Genomic DNA, 19,772 nt, shown 5'->3' on the forward strand with positions numbered 1-19,772 from the left:
TGGCCGAATCTGCCCGTCATCTCTAAGGCTGAGTCGAAGGAACAGAATCTGCCAAGGCCTAAGCCATCAGGGACGGAGCGTCACGCCAGCAACCTTTCGTCAGAAGATCCACGAAAGGCTTGTCTATCATTGACGTTCTGGGAAAGATTGTCCCTGTCCCGAGTGTGGCTCTGGTGGTGTTTCGGGCGCTATGGTCCCAAGGATCGCTGGCATTCTTTCCCGTCACTGGGGAAAGGCAAAAAAGGGCAAATGGGCGAAACGTGGAAGGGGAAAGAAGAGGAAGAGAAAAAAGCGAAAAGAAATGACTAAATAACTCTAAAAAAAAAGAGAAAAAGATGACGATGACGGGCAGACTCCGTATTATTGGCGGTTGCTGGCTGCTCTCCCCCCGTTGCGTGTCTGTCACTCTCACTTCTGGGGCCGCTGGGGCTGGGGGGTCTCGAACCGCTCTGCCTGTCCCCTGACAGTCGCAATTTCTTCTCCACGTCTTACTTTCTTCGTCTGCTCCCTCTTTTCTTTTCTTCTCTTCTTCTTCCTTCTCTCTTGCTTCTATTTTCTCAGCATGAATCAATCCTTTAGGGTTGATGAAAACTGCGCGTCTTCGCAATTGCGATGGCGCTGATTTCGAGCTGTTCCCGCCCACGCTACGGCGTGGTGCTACTTTTGCTATCCATTGTCTCTACTCTGACCGTTAGCTGCATTATTGTCATTTGGTATGGCATGAACTCGGATAGAGATTATATACACCCGCTCTTGACACAATTAATCCCCGCCGGACATTGTGCCTGCGAAACCTCCACCACCTTCGAATGCTCGAGCTGTCTCTCCTGTTCGCAGAGCTCCAGTTTGCTCACACAACTTACCCCCTCATCCCACTGGAAATTCCAGTACGATCGCGATTCTCGAAATGAAGGTCTCGACCCGAATCAGTGCAGTGCTGCATTTCCCGGCCTATTTGAAGACGTCTCCCGTGGCGTGGATTACTGGCGGTCGCAGGGCGCCCTCGCTACGGAGGACTTGGACGCCATCACTCTCCAACCTGGCATGGCGCGCGTTTTTATCTACGACGGCGAGCTCCATATCATTGCCTCGCGTGCAAAAGGCCCGGATCACCGAAGAAAGATCCTGGCTGTTCTAAGCTCAATTCATCGCGCGCTGGTCGCTGACGTGGATCGAGCCTCCCGACGCAACTTCGAGTTTGTTTTCTCGGTAGAGGATAAAGTGGAGGATGTCACGAGTTCTGATCACCCTGTGTGGGTGTTCGCCCGAACTGCAGCCGAGCAAGCAGTCTGGCTCATGCCTGATTTTGGATTTTGGGCCTGGGATAACAATCAGAACCCGATCGGACCGTACGACCAAGTCGTTGAGAAGGTCAAGCGATCCGACCTTCCCTGGAATGAAAAGGAGAACAAGCTGGTTTGGCGTGGAAAGCCCAGTTTTGCTCCCAAGCTGCGGCGCGCCTTGATGGAGGCCGCCCGGGACCAGACTTGGGGCGATGTGAAGCAGGTGGACTGGCAGGATAAGACCAACGTTATGAGCATGGAAGACCATTGCAAATACATGTTTATTGCCCATGTCGAAGGTAAGACGATCAGTTTCCTGCACACCCGCTAGGGACCGTGACTAACAATTTTGCCTATATAGGTCGGTCCTACTCTGCCTCTCTAAAATATCGTCAAGCGTGCAAGTCGGTCATCGTTGCCCATAAACTTCAATACATCCAACACCACCACTACCTTCTCGTTCCCCAAGGGCCGAATCAGAACTACGTCGAGGTCGAGCGAGATTTCAGCGACTTGGAAGAGAAGCTGGACCCCTTAGTTTCCAACCCTCAACTTGCCGAGCGCATTGCCACCAACAGCGTCCAAACGTTCCGCGAGCGATACCTAACCAAGGCAGCCGAAGCATGCTACTGGCGGGCACTCTTTGATGGATATGCGAGTGTCTACAACAGCAGTGTGCCGCTATATTCGAACAACGCCCTGCAAGAACGAGGATTACGATACGAATCATTTGTGCTGCTGGAAAGCGAGCAAATGCTCGACTTTACGACAGGTGTCAGCTTGTATTGATGACATAAACTAATTTTTGGGTGGCTGTTGGTTTATTCTGGCGTTTTGGGGAAAGGAAAAGGGTCCTGCGGGATTGTACAGGCGTCTTTTGGGACTCTTATGTCCACTTTTTTTTTGATACCAAATGAGCATTTAATTTTTGAATACATTATTCTATGAAATTTCCATAACCTTTCTTTCCAGAATACAGAATGTTTGCCACGCAACACTCGAACCGTTGCTACATGGTGGCGTTTGATCCACCGAACGGTTAACCGTGGTCACGGTAAGTTTATACAAGCCTGAAACGACAGCTAATTGCGATCCTCGATGCCCTGAAACAAGGTCGATCTATGGTGATATTCAGTCTTGCTTCGTACTACTACTTCTTAAAGAGGACTGATGCTGATAATCAGGTTTTCACGCTACCGCCATCATCTTCCAAATGCAGACAGGATTTGATACATCGCAAGACTAGTTAGTCGAACATCAGGAATTATTGCATTTGCCACTGCTTCGACCTCGTGCGACTACCCCGCTCGCCAATCTGCATGAGTATTTAAGGAATACGCCAAGAATGAAAACTGTCTGTATCCTCTACGCTATGGGAATGGGCTTTTAGATCATGTCTATTGGACATGCCGTATATGCAGCAACCCCACGAAAATAGCAGCAATGTGATCTGTCTTTTTCGTGTAGTTGCTCAAGGCCAGCTACAGTGCTACACCGTTCGGTTTGTGAATCATGACTCTGACGGAGAAGGCACAGTAGATGTTCGTCTTCCAGCCTCTGCCATGTTTCTCCGCAGTGTTCTCCGCGGTGTATCGTCACTACGACTGAGTCAATTACAAGGGCTTCCTAAGTCTCTAGGTCTTCGATTCCTCACATCTACTGCATCAAGCACCTCCTTCGATGGGACCTTACATGATCTTCCCGATAAACTCCCGGACGCGGTGTTGATCGCGGTGAACCAAAGAGGTTTGTTTCTACCCATTTTGATGAGATATACGGAGTACCTGGTTCATTAAATTTGACTCTGAGTTGTATATCACAAGGTAATGTGCTTTAATCGATAGAACATGGGGGCTTGCGTCGATAGAGGATGGAGAGAATCATGCACACGCGATGGACAGAAACGGAGGTGTCTTTCGCCTAGCCTCGTGCACGAATAGTTTCACTTGCATTGCTATGCTAGTGCATTAAACGGGGTCAGATTGGACTCGGTGAACCCGTTGCTGAATATCTGTCCGAGTTCAAATATCAGCTTGCCATCAGTCTTGACTCGGCAAAACGAACGACAGATATACTCCTGCAGCTCGCGCGATCACTATACGGCATATGTTGTCTCATACCAGTGGGATTGGGTATGACATTGTCAACCTAGTCTCACAGCCTGGCGAGTCCCAGGGAGAGGCTTTATCCAAATACGGACCAGATGTGATAACGTTCAATATGCCACTGGTGTACTAATCGGGTGAATGGTAGAAATATGGTGCCAACTTTGACGCCATAGGGATTCTGATGAATGGGGGAATGCCCTTTAAGGAGTACCTGCAAAAGCACATCTGCCACTCTCTTGGACTGACATCGACTACATTATTCATCCATCGACGACCTGATATCTACCGTCATCTAGTTGATTGCAGAACCCGGGATGCAGAGGGCAAACTCGCTCCCTGGCCATTTGATTCCAAGATGATAGTCTCGAATTTCCGCATGGATGATCTCATTCAGGAGCAAGGCTGTAATGGACTTCATAGTTCGGCCCAAGACTTTATCACTCTTTTATCCGATCTACTCCAGGAACAACCGACGCTTCTCAAACCTGAGACAGCGGAACTTCTCTTCCGCCCAGCTCGTGGGAGGCTCGGCGGCAGCCGAAGGACTCTTGGCTGCACGAGAAGGTCTTATATCCCTTTGGTTTCCTGCAAGGAGTATAGCTGAATCACGCCCTAGGAAGCCTACTTATCCAGGATGGCAATACTGCAGGGACCATTTGCTGGTCGGGGATGGGATGTTTCTGGTATATGAACCGAGCTAAGGGCCTAGCAGCTGGCCTACTGAATCGGACTTGGGATTTTGGCGGTGTGTATGACGCAGATCGTACCATTGCCTGATGAGGAGGTGCAGCAGACACACGACATGCATTTGTAGAGGAGACATGGCGGCTCCATGGCATTCATATTTAATAATAACAAGAACAGCTTCGATATAACCCGTAGTGATAACCAAATTCTGCCTTGAATAACCCTCATATCACATCCTGGTAATTCATAAGAAACAAACAAATCCGGATCGGGCGAGCCACTATCACGGGACTACTGCAAGGCTAGGGTTTAGGGCTATGGGGCCCATGTGGAAAGCGAAATCGACCAACTCAGCTCTGGCTGTGATGGTTTAATTAAAGCACGACGACATGTGAGAGTGACTGGAAAATAAGAACAAGGAGGATAAGAGTCAGATAACTCTACCTCTTGACTGCCACTGGGACAAAATGAGGGGGGATCACCCACAAGGCTAAAGGCCATACAACCACCCCGAAAATCCAGAGGCCACACGCAAGGACCAGTTCACGACCTGAAGAACTCCCCGATCGCCGCTTTGGCTAATCAACACTACCGTGATTAGACTGTGCTTTACACCTTCAGCTGTCATTTTGATGCACTTCATTGGCGGAAACCGCGACGATCACCACCATGTGGAGTACACCAAAACCCGATCCTCGTCGAATTGAAGATGCGAACTCAGCTGACCGCGATCTCTGGCGGGTTGGACTTGGATCTGCAGACGGCTGGGAGTATCCTAGGCCATCTCCGGCTGGATACTGCTAGCCACTCACGACGATGGTAAAGCTAATGGATTGCTGCAAGACTCCTCCCTGGAGCCACCTAAGAAGCCCGACTTTGAGAGCAAGTCCAGAAAGGGATATGGATAGGCCCATTGTGGAGAAAAGAGACAGCGAACGAGAAGTCGGTTGATTATTGATAGCTCTACCCGTGCGACACAGCTTGCTGCTGGATGACGCTGTGGCTGGTGCAGATTTCAATTTAAATCGGTCTTCGCCGTGTCGCTTTTCAGCTGAGCTTGAGGATTCTTTTTTTCCCCCTTTCTCTTTCTCTCAGCATCTTTCTCCCTTGTTGAGTCAAATTCACACATCATGTCTTCGCCCATTCCTCAGCCCCCAGGGCTTCCTATTCTCGGGAATATCCGCGACCTCGATCCCAGCAACGTATGGGGTTCTTTGAACAAGCTAGCTGCGCAATACCGTAAGTAGCTCGAACCGCATCGTCGCAGGCATCAACTTACCATTGCAGGCCCCATTTTCAAGGTCAAGATTCTGGGAAACCAGCTCGTCTTCGTCACAAGCGCCAAGCTCCTCGAGGAAATTTGCGATGAGACGCGTTTCCAAAAATGCGTTAAAGGCCCGATCGTCGAGGTCCGCCAGCTCGTCCACGACAGTCTTTTCACCGCGTACGCCCATGAAGAAAGCTGGGGCATCGCGCATCGTATCATGCACCCCCTGGTGACCCCCCAAGCTGTCGAGCGGGAGTGTGGCGGCATGCAGGAGACTGTGGTTGAGTTGATCAAGAAATGGACTGGCGGCGATGGCACCAAGCAGCGCGTCAACGTCTCCAATGACCTGGACCGACTCAACCACGCTGCCAACATGCTTTGCTTCTTCAACCAGCGCGTTGACTGCATCAACGGAGCCGAGCCTGCTGTGATCAAGGCCATGTCAGACACAACCTTTGAGTCTGTTCGTCGTCCCAACCGACTTCGTCTCGTCAACTGGCTCTTCTACAACCGCAGTTTCGACAAGAACATCCGCATCTGCCGTGACTACTGTGCCGACGTCATCGCCCACCGTCGCGCCAACCCCACCGACAAGAAGGACATGCTCCACGCATTGCTCCACGGCAAGGACCCCGAGACCGGCGAGTCCCTCCCAGACAGCCGAGTCATCGACGAGATCATCAACATCTTCATCGGCAGTGCCACTGCCCCCAACCTCCTCACCTTTGCCATCTACTACCTCGCCAAGAACCCTCAAGAGATCACCCGCGCCCGCGAGGAGCTCGACTCCGTCGTCGGTGGCCCCACCACCCCAATTGAATACTCTCACCTCTCCCAATTACCCTACTGCGAGGCCATCCTCCGCGAATCCTTCCGTCTCTCCGCCACCGCTCCGGGTTTCAACATCGAGCCCCTCCCCTCCACCGAAGGCCCCGTTCTCCTCGGCGGCGGCGAATACGAGATCCCCGCAAAACAGGCCATGATCGCCATCCTGTCCGCCGTCAACCGCGATCCCGAAGTCTTCGAGGACCCCGAAGCCTTCAAGCCCGAGCGCATGGTTGGCGAGAAGTTCGACGCCCTCCCCAAGGGTGTCAAGAAGGGCTTCGGTAACGGCAAGCGTGAGTGCTTCGGCAAGCAGTACGCCTGGGACTGGTCATTCCACACCCTGGCCACTCTCATCAAGGATGTGGACTTTGAGTTGGCCGACAAGAACTACACTTTCAGCATGGAGGGAGACAACTACAACGGTGCTTTCAGCACGAAGCCTCTGAACATGTTTGCTGTCACCAAGAGGAGGGAGGTTGCTGCTTAAATTTTCATGGGATGAATTATTATGAGATAATGATGCTGCTGTTAGGATTTGATTTACTAGTACCTGGGTAATAAAATAGTAATGCAAGCCTGGAATACAACTGATATTTGATCATCTGCTTATCATAGTAGATTTACCGGATCCACTTTTTTAATGCATACATAAACTTAATGCTGTGGTCTTAAATCTGTCCTACCCATCGCAGTCCTACATAAAGTTGCATGGCTTAGAGTGCGACATGATAAGTTTATCATTGGTGCATCTACATGACACTTCAACTACATATGACAGTCCAAAGTGAACTTGATAATCAGCAACGGAAACTTCCTATATAACGAAGAACACAAACAGTACGACATCACAGTCAATGGTTTCACAATAAAATCAAGCATGTTTCATCATTCCAACCCTTTCAGAATCACTCTACACCCCAACGGAGCAAAAATTCCTCCCTGAAAAAGTCAGCAACAGCTTTAATATCATATACGAAAGAAAACCGAACTTACAGAAGTCAGCTTCAGCTTATAAGACGGGTCAACCGTCCATTCCACCCGTCTCAGCAACTCAAACAGCAGAATCTTCATCTGCAACAGCACAAAACCTTGCCCGAGACACTTTCTCGTATGCGCATTAAACGGGATATATGTCCCCCGCACTGTCTCCCGTCTGAATTTCGCATGCATCTCCTCGACGGTCTTTCCCCAGCGTTGGGGACGAAACTCGCCTGCGTCTTCTCCCCAGTTTGCTGGGTTGATGTGTACGCCGCGGGCGTTCCAGCCCACGAAGGTGCGTGCTGGAATGGGAATTTCACCGCCCAGAACGGCGGGACGGAGAGTTACTCGATTTATGAGCTGGGAGACGGGCGGGTAGAGGCGGAGGAGCTCAAAGAGGGTGGATGTTAGAAAAGGGAGACGGTTGACGATGTCCGCTGTTGGGATGGTGGTGTTGGTTTGAAGGATTTCGGCGCGGAGTCGATCTTGGATGGTCTTTTGTTGTTAGAATGCCCACAGAGCTTTGGAGAGTTTGACTGATAGACATACTTTCTCCTTCCCTAACACCCAGAATGTCGAGTTCATCAGCTGCTGGGCGTTCTCGTGGGCGGTTAGGAATGTAATCTTGAGATTATCCCGGAACTGCTTCTCTGTGATTCTGCCATCATTGTACGCTTCTTCTAGCATGTGAGCCACCATGTCGACGGTATTTTGCCCCCTTTCTCGTCGCCTGTCAAGATTATCCCGGACTGTATGATAGAGGGTATCATCAAACTCGTGCATGATGCGATACGCTTCCTTTCGCGAGCTAAAGAGCCAGGGGAACATGTCCAGGTGTGGGAAGTTGAAGAATAATGGTCTGAATATGGTTCGTTTGATGGTGGACTGGATAGCTTCCAAAAGTACCGAACCTTCTGGCTTTTCCAATGACTATTTGACCATAATTAGTATCGGAACTAGATCAAAGTAAACTGGTAGTTGACAAACCTGAAAGTCCAGATCCAGAAAGTTCTCCCCCATAACATCCACACAGTACCTTTGCACGTACGAATTAACCAATATACTAGTCCCATTTCCAGCATCCTTCTGCTGCTCCAACAGCTTATCCACAAATCTTCGTGATTTATTCAATGTTGGCTGGGTATCAAATGTTTTCTTTTGCATCCCGGGCTTCATGATCGAGGTATATAGCCTCCATGTATCTCCATGTGCAGTGATGATGTTATCTCCCACCAAAGTTGCAATCACACTCCAGGGAGTTCTGAGCTGACTCCCCGCCTTGGTGTACACATCGTCATTGCGGAACATATCAGTAAGTAGATCAGAGCGGATTGCGAGAATACTCCATCTTCCTCCAAACCAGATAATGACTGCACCGTGCTTCTCGAGTGGTTTCCTCAACCATCGCTCGTAGATTTCATCTTGGCCCATGTCACTCCATAGTCCAAGGATAGAAACGTAGAAGGGTATACGTGGGAGCTTAGGGAAATTCCAGGGGACATGGAGGTACCAATAGAGAAAAGAAATGATGAGAATGGAGAATGCCTTAACGAAAGCCAGCAACATTGTAGTGACTGTCCTTTTTTCTGAAGAGTTGGTAGTATGGTAGACTTACACCAATGAGTCGTCCATCGCGGATCATATACGTGAGTGCTCGGAGAGTTTGGGGTGATATACTTTCAGCCTCAATGAAAGAGGTGTATTAGAAATCCAGGTAAATTCGTATTTACAGAAATAGGTGATATGATTGCATCGTGTTTTGACCAAATGAAAATTGTCGATATCACTGGGCGTCAGCAAGGCATGGTAGTTCAAGTATATACTTGGGGGTCTGGGTGTATGAACGGACTGTGCTTGCGCTGGGGATCCCTGAGGTTGAGTTGGCGTGATCTGGATCTTGGAATCGATGGTGATATGTTATTGAGGCTGTTATGAAATTATGGAGGCAGATTGCGTGGCAATGAAATCTACTATTTAGCCAGTCTGGCATCGAAGCCACCAAAGTATACAAGTGCAATTTTGTAAATAGGAACTCTTGGCGAAACAGAGATGTGAGCAGCAAGCCTTGGATGTACTTTTATGCAAACCAAACGCGTACCGTAGTTTGTAGGACCCAGGCATACTGCAGTTTCATCTTGCCATACCATGGAAGCTATCTCAACGTAATGGAAAGTTTCTGTTGTCTCAGACTTAGCTGAGATCTGTTTCACAGCATTGTCTGACACGAGGCAAATGTCACAAGGGCGGTGGTACAAAATATCTTCATGCCGCGGTATCCAGGCAGGTTGTATACCTCCACAACATTGGTTAGTACTGTCACACAGGGTTCATATCCCGGATGTGGGACAAGAATATAGTAATGTCGGATTAGACCGCATTTTATGACCTGTATTAATTAATTGTCTTGGATCAAATTGCCACAATATTGATATAGGCGTTCATCGCTAGAACCTGTAGCAAGTTTCTTGCAACCAGAAATGCCGTGGTAAGGTACACAACATGAAAAAAGTTGAGAAAATAACAGTATGTCTGTAAAGAGATACCAAAGTGAGTATTTCATCCATATCACATAACATCTAGGATCTCGTTTCACTCACCTCAGACGTATTATTCGATACTTCTCACAGTAATCGGGCTTCGTTATCCGAGGTGAAGACCTGGCTTATGGTACATGTAAATGTGGCTTATGTACTTGCTCAGTACCTGAGGGTCAACAGTCAATCAAAGCTCCTTTAGGGCTGTTTCACCAGGGTTTAATCCCAGGTCTTTGGATCAGATGCTCCAATCCATTGGGATTGAGGGCAAAAAACCGGGTTGGTATTGTTTGCATATGAAAACGGCCCAGCCATGGAAGTAGGTCAGATTCATGGGTGAGGAGGATCTATGTCCTCTGTCGTTTACTCTGTCCGATAGTCCAAATAATTTAGCATCTCTTCCTTTCACCCTAGTAGATACTTAGCGAATTGGCTTGACGTATTTTCGATTCAAAAGTATTGCCCCATGTTACGAAAGTGAGCAAACCAGAGATCCCACAGTCTGCCTGTGGCATAAATGCCTCAAACCTCTTGGCTTGGTCCATCTCGACTCTAGATTCTTCCATTTGCTAGATGTTGACGTGATTATAGATGCTTTGACAGGGAATGACACTGTATGCAATCGCTTGAAGTGTGCTAGAAAATCGAAAAATGTATTGATGAAGGGTGAAGGATGGGTGGAGGAAGGGCGCGACGTGTTGGTGTCGATGTCACTGGATAGCCCAATTCGGTAACCGTACTGTGTGGGGTCACCAAACAGGAATTCCCAACTAAGTAAGGAAATATTCTACAAAACAAGCATGAAGCAGATATATAGAGGGGATATATATACGTCACATTAGACAATGTGGTTATTATATGCTTTAGGTGTATGTAGACCGCTAAAAGAAGACTTTGAAGTCATCGCTTTTCCATACACATACTCTCTCTACAGCCCTGAAGAGATACTTGATGACAGTGAGAAAGCATACCAGACGGTAGCAACCACCGATATCGCATTAAGATGGATTGTCATAGCATGGTTGAAAGAGAAAGCGCGATTGGCCTGCTGCAGCTTGGAGGGGTCTGAGCCGGATGTGCCGGTTTCATTATTGGAGCTCTCTGCGAGTCCAATACGGTCAAATCCGAGACTCCCCCGACAGAAACAAAGCAAGGGACGCAGCATGAGCCGCAGAATTACGTACCTTGAAGCGCTCGCCTGACAAATGTGGCTTTCGTGGTGCGGGGACCATAGACAAACCGATTGAGGGCACCGGTGACAACAATAATCACCAAAGGGGCTGCGTCCCACAGGTTCTTTGCCAAAGAGACGACGCTATAAGGGGGGCGTGTGAGGGCAGTCAAGATGACGAGCCCGAGTTGACAATTAAAGTAGACTGGGAATATACGTTTCTGCAGAGTGATGAATTCTCGCATGGGAAGGTGCTTATAGCACAGCTTGGTATTGACGAAGCTCTGGAGGAGAACACTAGAGTCAGTTGCAATTCAAACATGATTTCTACTGGGTGATCGCACTTGATAAAATTCTGTTCCCAGCAGAGTCCCATAGGACAGCATGTGATAGGGAAGCAGATTTCCCACGGTGCGAACGATACTGTCCATGGTTGATTGCTGGAGATCCTCTTATCTCGGCCAGACAGGATCCGAATCCAGAACGAATGAGAAATGCATCAGCTTTCAGTGGATTAAGAGCAAGAAAGAATCAGATCATAGAAGAGCAGAGGGTGTCGCACAGAATATGAAGCCACTGAAAATGGCTGCCTGGCCCAGCAATACGAGTGGTCTCATGCTGACGCTAGGCGGGTTGGGAATCATTAGCAAGACAACCAGGTGCTATCGAGTGCCATCCTTGCTGTGATGGAATGCACCTCTGGATGGTGGTTTGTATCTGCTTGCTTCCAGACTGCTCGAGTACTTCTGTCCCGTGACATTCACTGCTACCCTCTTTTGTCACCTGCTCCGGGGTTCCTAGCTTCAATCTTACGCCACCCCAAAAACAAGAGTTCCGACCTCCATCGCTCCAACACTGCCATTCTATCCCGTTCTCTTTTTATCACCGTATGACAGAGGGCTATGTCTGCATGAACCGACTCCAAAAAAACTCTATGACGTTTGACGCTCGCAGTGCGTTGTTGCTCAAGACTGTCCTGGAATTTTCATGCTGACGGCAGATTCGAGCCCGTTGGCTTTCTTAGCCAGGTTATTCGTGCCCCTCGACCATACGGTATGGTGTTACCTGTTCTTACCCCTCAGGTGTTCCAAAAAAAATTGTTGCTGACTTGTCTTGGATGCAGCCTTGGTTCATCCCCACCGCACTTTTCGACGGGTCAACACACCCTGGCATGTCAAGAATCGAATACGGCCGATAGGGTTTTCCGCAGTATCCTTGAGGCCCTCCCAGTTCACGTTTGGTGCCAACAGGTCTGACTGCAGAAGAATTGCATGCAGCTTTGTAACGGCATAAGTTGAGTATTGAGTAATGATCGCCATATTCTCCAACATATTGGTATCAACAAAAATACCTAGTTGGGCATACGGCTTATGCAACCAGCCAGCCTTACCTAACGTCACCATTAACCCCTACTAATGAACGTGTATAAAATGCAATGAAATGACCGAATCGGAAATCCAAGTCTTTATTTCCCAGGATAGCGATTTCCCATAACCGTAATCAGGACTTCACCGAAGAACCGATAAATTGAGATATCGCCCGCAGATCGCCGTGAAATGATGCCATTTACACATTTACAGTCACATTTATCGAATAAACACATAAAGTGGGGATTTTCAGGTCAAAATCATTTACAGTCTGTTGTGCTTCCATGCGTTGATCCACGCGATCAGATAATACTAGATACCCGCAACAATTGGGCTGGGTATATTTCAATTCCACCTGCATACATAAAGCCTATCATATCGATCCAAGAGGGCTTGATGTTAATTTTGGCTGGTCGAGTGGGGAAACGTGTGGCCAATACTTCTAAGCTATACAAAGCCGACTTGGAAGATCTACCGGAACTCCATATCCAAGCCATCCCCAAGCCTGCCATCAGGAACCGTTCTATTTTTGTTATAATTCTTTTTGGATTATTCGGTTGAGTGGAGGCCTAAAAAGCCTGCCCGATGGCCTGGCTTAGACCTTACGATGATGTGTGCGTGTTACTATATCCACGGACCAACCAAACGAAAGTGTCAACATGCACCTCTGGATCACTAAAAGCTCGCATGGCTGTTGATCATCAATAAAAACTGTCTAGTGGAATAACAAAAAATATGCTACATGCAGGACATTCAGTAGAGATAGAAGAAACTGCAACATCAACCCAAGTCTCGAGGTACCAGGGCCTGTTCGCACCTTCCCTATGGATCAAATCGTTCGCCTTCTAGCTGGGATCTTGACTCGAGATCCCTTTCGGTCTTACCCCCTCCAGCCTTTTCAGACAACGTAATTGGTTGCTTGGCGAGCGAATCGAATATTACAGTCTGGGATCGCATACGCAGCCTGATGATCTTCAATATGGTGGGCGGGGAAACTCAGCCTCTTTCTCCATGGTCTTAAAAGCGAGAGTCTCCAGAGGAGGCTGATTGTAACCACTAACAATCGAAATTTGACTGTGACTACTTGGTCTGTGTTGTACAACCTACGGCGTATTCTGAGACCATCGAAGACCGAGTTTGACCTGTCTCTCGTGGAAGAGGACATATCGTTTAAAAAGTGCAGTCGCTTCCTTCCAGGTTGGCCCTGTTCCCCTGCTTGATGTTTTTGTTTTTGTTTTTGTTTTTTTTTTCCCATGCTGCAAACGAGTTAAAATTGACTTTTATGGAGACTGTAGGCAGATACAAAAAAGGAAGCAATCACCACGGCTCTTTGCATAAGTGCCTGGCCACCAGACAACCACATTCATCATTCAACATGCGGACCAAATCTACTCGCGAGAGACAAGAATCCCCTGACAGAAAGCAGGACCCAATAGAGAGACGACGCCTGCAGAACCGACTTTCTCAGAGAAACCACCGTTAGTCTATATCCCCAATACGTCTCCCCATCCCCAGATTCTCACCGAGTACCAGGCCGCAAGATCCGAGAGAGAATGGCAAGACTACAGGAGCTTGTTGTCGCCAGCGAACTGAGAGCCGTGGCAAACATGAATGGATGGGACCAACCAGGTCCATTGTCGAATGGTTATACAACCACATTCGATCTCGAAAGAGGCTCCCCACCGTTCTTCGACAGTCACATTCCCATTCATTCATCTCATCTATCTCACCCATCTCACTCCCACTCCCATTCGCATTCACATTCCTCGTCACCATCCTCATCAAATATTTGCTCTTCGTGCAACAACCCCATGGGACATGCCCCTGCCATAACGTCGACTCCATCATCCTCCCTTGGCTCATTCAACACTAGTTGTGCAAGCGAGTATGATACCAACTCGCAACTATCTTCTACCCTGTTCAACTCTTTCAATACCTCTATGACTCCACCAAATACCCTGAGTCCCGATCCATCACTTGCGACGCCGAGAACATTTAATTCGACATGCTTAGACCCATTACTGTTCTCGGACTCTTTCAATATTCAGTCCCAGTGCCCTCCAACCAACCTTGATGGCTTAGGCCCTGGTAAGATAGCATTCCATTCACTTTCAAAATTCGCCACACTTACTGATACACTATATAGATATGCCACTTCCCCAAACCATGCCTGGCATGGGTGCTTCGAGCCCACAGCCACCAGGGATGAGTAGTCCCGATTTCCTGGAAATATTGGACACCTCGAACGTGCAGAGCATGCAGTGTCTCTGCCACATACAAGGTTCTGTTGGAGGGTCTCCAAACTCCATGATATCAGGGACTTGGACTGGCGCAGGCTCCTATATACCTAGCTGTCCATTGCATAAGTCACAGTCATCGAGCAACTATCAAGCCATGATATAGTGACAATTGTTTCGGGCCATTTGAAATATAGAGCGAAGTATATATAAATGTTGATTGGACTTATTGAGGCGTCACGAGACATGAGTTTCTTCAAATAATAATATATGTGAAACGAAAGACAATGAGACAAATGAAGCCAAAGTGAAAATACAATCGTAGAAAGAGAGAATTGACCCGAAATTTGAAGAATAGAAAAAGATCACTAATCTAATCAAAATGAATTCGCCAGAGTTCGCGATCACAGTCCGTCTTATACCCCGTTCGAGTATGAAGCATGGCCGTGTTGTCATTGACAAGTAGATCTCCCTTCTCCCACGAGAAACGAAGACAGACACGGTGGTCATATGTCAGGCTGTCAATGACAGACATGAGACTTTGGTCATCATTCTCGATGGTTACATCACACGTCGAGAACTTGGTCTTGGTCAAATCCCACGGTTGATGCCAACGCAGACACGGCAAGCCAGAAACAGGATGCATCACAAGCAACGGCAAATTCTTGAGCTTCGCATCCCAGAACCCATCATTTTCCATGGCCCAGGTAACTTTCTGGAGCCTCTCCACCGTCCACGGAAGAGGCAAGTATCGGAAAGCAAGTCGGGAGCTGGCAAAAAGCGTGTATCCGCTCCCCTTGGGCGCCGTCGCCGGGCAGGTAAAGTATTGGTAACCGGGAGGTTTCTGGACACGCTTTACCTCCCCGGTTTCCGGGTCGAGTTGCTCTTCAAACTTGAACATGCCGTCGAAGTGCATCGGCATTGCCTCGTTGGAGGTGACGTTGTTGCCCAGTTTATCTGAGCGTCCTGCGTCGCGCACCTTTTGGATGACACCGAAACTCCATGGGAGGACAACGCCCATTTCTGAGGCTTTATCGAGATAAAGGTCTTCCTGGAGGGTTTCTGCGAACCCACGTAGAACGATGGGAGATAAGCCGTTCGAAAGATGTCGAACTTTTTGCATGGGCAAATCTCGAATTGACGGGCGTGGACGGGCATCGTCAATATCTCCCGGCCGGATGATCAGGCCGCAAGGGTAGAGATGTTCAAACTTGACACACAAACCATCTGCCATCCAGTCGAACAGTTCTGATCGCTCGCGGAAATGATATGGCCGACCGTTTTTATAGATCAAGTCATGTGTTTCTCGAACATCCTCTGCGTGAACGGTGCGATATGTTCCGTCCAAACGAACAGCAATAGACGAGTGCCATGGGGTATATCCCAAGGATCCTCGAATTTGGGGAACCAACGAGATGGACAGTTTCTTTTCTCCAGCAGATTCATGGATGGACAGTCGAACATAGTCGCTGCGGTTTGTCTTGATGGCAGCCGCAAACATCTTTCCCCGAACAATCATACTTCGCGCTGTCCGGCCGATGTGAGCGGCTCTGGCACGTTTTGAAGTAAACTGGGTGTCTTCCTGGTGGGCCAGGTCCTTGGTCAAGAACTTGATGTACCCCCGATATGTTAGGCAGGTGTCATTGTCTGTTCGGATGGCAGTATCGGCATCAAAGGTCGGGTCTCCGAAGCGGAACATGAGTTCTCTTCGAAGACATTGTGCATGAGCTAGATAGAAATATTTGGCTGTTTCTTCATTACTTTGCGGAATCCAGGGGTGATCAAGGAGCTCGAAAAGTCGAATGAACTTGACATGGTGGAGTTCCTTTTCGATTGCCATCTTTCGTAAGGCTTCTCCGTAATCCCAGACTGTCTCATCAGGGACGCCCAGAATATCTAGGACAGTTAGCACCAGATTCAAACATTTATTATCAATTTAATTGCATTCTTACCATTGTATACAAGTCCGTCCGAGCTGATGTAGACGTTTGCACCAGGCTCATAGATGCTGCCAATATTCTCACAGAGTCCGTTCAGATGGAAAAGTGCCAGCTCCTCTCCTAGATCAGGGAGTTTTCCCAAAACTTTGTCTCGGGCATTTGGAGACTTAAATGGAAAAGCTGGTAGAATCATTCTGACTGGCTCTTGTTTCCCCACTTGATCCAAAACAGTGGGAATAAATGAGTCCAGTCCCTTCCAGGACTCGCCGGTTTTCTCAAAGTTCACTCCATAGCTTTCGATGATCTTGAGAATTCTGACGGCAGTTGCTTCAGACTTGGAAGTCACTCCGGTGTGCTCTTCTGGAGTGACTTGAAGAGACTCATCGGAATGGAGTATCGTACTGTCCTTGATCTCATGATATGAAGCACCCTGGTCTGAAATGGGGATATCTCCATCTTCGGTGGGCTGATTGGCATCTTCGGGAGTGGAATCTTGCACATCAACAACTGCAACAAGAGGTACAATGGGGTTTTCTTCGATAGCCTCTGTACTAGTATATGAGCCCATTGACTCGGCTTCGTGATTCACCGAAGGGACAGATTCGCCCTCCGAGGAGGAAGCATGGTGTTCGGCAGCGTGGTCGTCCGAGGATTCATCAGAATCCGAGGATGAAGCAATCTCGGTTGCCTCAAAGTTCATTCCTTTCTCGGGAAAGGGGACTGCATTGTACGAATGCCCCACGTTGTTGTTATGAGTGGTGTCAGTGTTTGAGAGTGGAGTCTGGTCCGCATTCGGAACAATGGCGATCATGTTGGCGGATGGAAGGGTGTTCTAGCAATGTGGAAATGAAAAATACAAAAATATGTGTATATATAAAAGAAATATATTCAATGAAGATGCAATTCAAAACTTGCTTTGCTTTGAGGGATAAATCTTTGGTCTGGCTTGAGGTGGAAGTGCTCGAGGCTTTATATACCCCAAGGTACATTCCGAAAGCATCATCCTCCACGTCAGCTATACCCATCGAACAAGGGATATCAGAAACAAGTGTGCAGAGACTCAGCTGCGTGTGTGTCCATCGTGAATGGCTGTAACCTGACGTCAATGCACACCAAGTCTAGATGCTCTCTCAATCAGAGTATGCACACTCATTGATGCCGAGGGCTTTGGCATTGATCGGCAATACGAATATGAAGGACAGATCCACCGACAATGACTATCTTTGCAGATGCATTGAGGCACTATATTGGCTCCTTCGCCTATAAAAATCGATTTTATGAATCGGGGCAATGGTCTCAGATCAGCGATTGGTGCTGTAGGTGAGCGATGTTGCACGAAATCAATGCCCACGTTGTGCGGCCAGAGCCTTATTCGGAGGTACAAGATCGTCATTCTAGGCATCATGTCCTGAAACCGCGTTCTCAAGATCCACTGTGGCCTGGTTCATAATATCAATGATCACATGGGATGAGGGTGTGATGTCTGATTGTGAGCCCCATCGTAAGACAGAACATCATTCGTGATATCTGTTTATAGATCACAGTAAAGTTCAAGGAGAAACCTAGTATAGGTAGAGTTGTCTGAGTCAGGAAGCTGAAAGTACTGTATGTTGGTAATTAATCCAGAGGCTTCGATGGGGATGTCACAGTACCCATATCGTATCTCAGAAAAGAGTATGCGAGAGAAGTGATGGTCTGATTTGCTATATCCAAAAAAAAAATAGAAGAGCTAAAACTATTGCTAGGAGCTCAATGAAGAGATGCTTTGGTACTGTGCCCTAGATCCCACCTGCTGAGGCTTCTCTTGATCATCATTCAGTAGGTTGCTTCCAATCATACTCGACAACACGAGCCACAAAGGCTGCCATATCAGGCGTAGTGAGCTGACTGACAAGAAAGAGACTTGCATCTAGCCCACAACTGACACCACCAGCTGTCAAAAGCCTCACTGTACCATTTCTCATGAGTCCCCCGTCCACATAGCGTTTGTGGATGATCTCCGGGGGCGGCATCCTGTCTTCATTTCCTTGGAAGCAGACATCGCGAAGCCAATCGAAGGCTTTGTGGTGAGTGGTTACCGTGACCCCAAGTAAGACCCCTGCAGCTCCAAGCAGGATAGCACCAGTGCACACTGAAAAGAGAACTCGTGGTTCACCTTGCGCAGTGAGAGGCAGTGTGGCGAACTTCCGAATCAGATCAAGTTCAGGCGAATTCGAGCCAATTAACGTCTTGACAATTGACGGCGAGGATCCTGGGACGACCAAAATATCGTACTCTCCTATATTGTGAAAGACGTCATCCAAGAGGACGTCGGCTTGGATAGCTAGGGGACCCTTTGCTGAAATAGCACGTGTACGAGCGATGGTTTCGATATTGAAGATACGATCAGGGTCATCAGGGTTTCGGTTACGCGATGCATGAGACAAAATCTCAATGGGAGCCGCAAAGTCGAGGATGTCTGCTCCTTCGAATAGAATGACGCCCACTCTGTATTGGCGGATCGAAGAGACCGAAGACATTTTGTCCACGCTTTTGTCGTTCAGTGCTGTGTTTTTTCGTGGCAGATTTTTTTTTTCCCCGCCGAGAATACGGAGTACAATGAAAGTATATGAACTAGGTATTGCAAGTAGTCGAGTAGTGAAGGTTGGAAACTGCTCGTATCTGTGTGGTGTTTAACTGGAAGCTGGAGGTAAGGCCTCCGTCAGCCTGGCCTTCTATGCTGACTCCACTCACACAAAGGAGGGGTTTGTAATCTATCCAGAAATCTCACAAGTGGTCTTACAGGGAATGATGAGTTGAAAATACCCGCCAGATAAATTGAGCGATGGGTTTAGTTGTACGAGAACCATCATCTTTCGTATTATGGTCAACCCTGGTCCTTGGAGATTGCAATATTTACGACGCCTCGGAAATATTGGATGCTGTTGTATCTCTGGGCAAAGTGTACCTTCCCACGAGTATACAGTTAGGACTGTTGTTGTGATATCGAAAATCCCTCATCAGCCCGGTGCAAGCCGGTTACACAAAGGTGTGCACGTGAGCCGTTGGGCACAGCCCGACATCCTCGTATCTGACTATGAATTTTGTGATAGTCGAGGCGAGCGTTATGCTGTGGAATCTTCCCAGAGATCGAAATATTCAGGGGTACTTTCAAGAACTCGCCGTAAAGGAAGACGGAAAGGCGCCATCGTCGGCATGTCGAGTTTGTCATCAAAAACAACGGGTGGGAGGTATTTGGCATCAACCGGTGTCCATTTCCCGATAACTCCGATCCCGATTGATGAAATTTGATAGATATACAGGAATGGAGGGGTAATGATCGCCTTTGGAGGAGGTGGAGGGGAAGAGAGAAGAAGCAGGGGACATCGGAATGTG

The 19,772-nt window shown here is 48.2% G+C and overlaps 8 protein-coding genes across 8 annotated transcripts; 4 read left to right on the forward strand and 4 right to left on the reverse strand.

The window, feature by feature from the left end:
* Window positions 1–612: 612 nt before the first annotated feature.
* ASPWEDRAFT_174280 (uncharacterized protein) lies at window positions 613–2,072 on the forward strand (the record flags this gene model as incomplete). Its single annotated transcript, XM_040831203.1, has 2 exons — window positions 613–1,582; window positions 1,645–2,072. 2 exons carry the CDS (start codon window positions 613–615, stop codon window positions 2,070–2,072), a joined length of 1,398 nt encoding a protein of 465 aa, XP_040686519.1.
* A 1,351-nt stretch (window positions 2,073–3,423) lies between these two features.
* ASPWEDRAFT_42878 (uncharacterized protein) lies at window positions 3,424–4,265 on the forward strand. Its single transcript, XM_040835885.1, has 2 exons — window positions 3,424–3,955; window positions 4,008–4,265. The coding sequence occupies exons 1-2, from the start codon at window positions 3,585–3,587 to the stop codon at window positions 4,090–4,092; spliced, it is 456 nt and encodes a 151-aa protein (XP_040686520.1). The 5' UTR covers window positions 3,424–3,584; the 3' UTR covers window positions 4,093–4,265.
* A 943-nt stretch (window positions 4,266–5,208) lies between these two features.
* Window positions 5,209–6,657, forward strand: ASPWEDRAFT_114596 (putative cytochrome P450; the record flags this gene model as incomplete). The annotated part of the gene is made up of 2 exons (XM_040828506.1): window positions 5,209–5,317; window positions 5,366–6,657. The coding sequence occupies 2 exons, from the start codon at window positions 5,209–5,211 to the stop codon at window positions 6,655–6,657; spliced, it is 1,401 nt and encodes a 466-aa protein (XP_040686521.1).
* A 479-nt stretch (window positions 6,658–7,136) lies between these two features.
* xanG (cytochrome P450 monooxygenase xanG) lies at window positions 7,137–8,714 on the reverse strand (the record flags this gene model as incomplete). The annotated part of the gene is made up of 3 exons (XM_040828559.1): window positions 7,137–7,643; window positions 7,698–8,078; window positions 8,136–8,714. 3 exons carry the CDS (start codon window positions 8,712–8,714, stop codon window positions 7,137–7,139), a joined length of 1,467 nt encoding a protein of 488 aa, XP_040686522.1.
* Window positions 8,715–10,610: 1,896 nt separating this feature from the next.
* Window positions 10,611–11,284, reverse strand: ASPWEDRAFT_174284 (DUF4149 domain-containing protein; the record flags this gene model as incomplete). The annotated part of the gene is made up of 3 exons (XM_040831204.1): window positions 10,611–10,783; window positions 10,867–11,137; window positions 11,198–11,284. 3 exons carry the CDS (start codon window positions 11,282–11,284, stop codon window positions 10,611–10,613), a joined length of 531 nt encoding a protein of 176 aa, XP_040686523.1.
* A 2,311-nt stretch (window positions 11,285–13,595) lies between these two features.
* xanC (transcription factor xanC) lies at window positions 13,596–14,623 on the forward strand (the record flags this gene model as incomplete). The annotated part of the gene is made up of 3 exons (XM_040833347.1): window positions 13,596–13,698; window positions 13,736–14,308; window positions 14,367–14,623. The coding sequence occupies 3 exons, from the start codon at window positions 13,596–13,598 to the stop codon at window positions 14,621–14,623; spliced, it is 933 nt and encodes a 310-aa protein (XP_040686524.1).
* A 207-nt stretch (window positions 14,624–14,830) lies between these two features.
* xanB (isocyanide synthase xanB) lies at window positions 14,831–16,965 on the reverse strand (the record flags this gene model as incomplete). Its single annotated transcript, XM_040828525.1, has 2 exons — window positions 14,831–16,353; window positions 16,410–16,965. The coding sequence occupies 2 exons, from the start codon at window positions 16,963–16,965 to the stop codon at window positions 14,831–14,833; spliced, it is 2,079 nt and encodes a 692-aa protein (XP_040686525.1).
* Window positions 16,966–17,812: 847 nt separating this feature from the next.
* On the reverse strand, window positions 17,813–19,259 carry xanA (isonitrile hydratase-like protein xanA). The gene has a single exon (XM_040832075.1). The coding sequence runs from the start codon at window positions 18,914–18,916 to the stop codon at window positions 18,209–18,211; it is 708 nt and encodes a 235-aa protein (XP_040686526.1). The 5' UTR covers window positions 18,917–19,259; the 3' UTR covers window positions 17,813–18,208.
* Between the last annotated feature and the right edge of the window lie 513 nt (window positions 19,260–19,772).

This window comes from Aspergillus wentii (assembly GCF_001890725.1).
Source record: "Aspergillus wentii DTO 134E9 unplaced genomic scaffold ASPWEscaffold_6, whole genome shotgun sequence".
Taxonomy (NCBI): Eukaryota; Fungi; Ascomycota; class Eurotiomycetes; order Eurotiales; family Aspergillaceae; genus Aspergillus; species Aspergillus wentii.

Bases quoted from the DNA above. Each gene is read 5' to 3' on its own strand.
- xanA (XM_040832075.1), bottom strand. From the start codon at position 18,916: ATGTCTTCGGTCTCTTCGATCCGCCAATACAGAGTGGGCGTCATTCTA.
- ASPWEDRAFT_42878 (XM_040835885.1), top strand. From the start codon at position 3,585: ATGCCCTTTAAGGAGTACCTGCAAAAGCACATCTGCCACTCTCTTGGA. The intron at 3,956-4,007 runs GTCTTATATCCC...ATCACGCCCTAG, and splicing joins ACTCTTGGCTGCACGAGAAG to GAAGCCTACTTATCCAGGAT.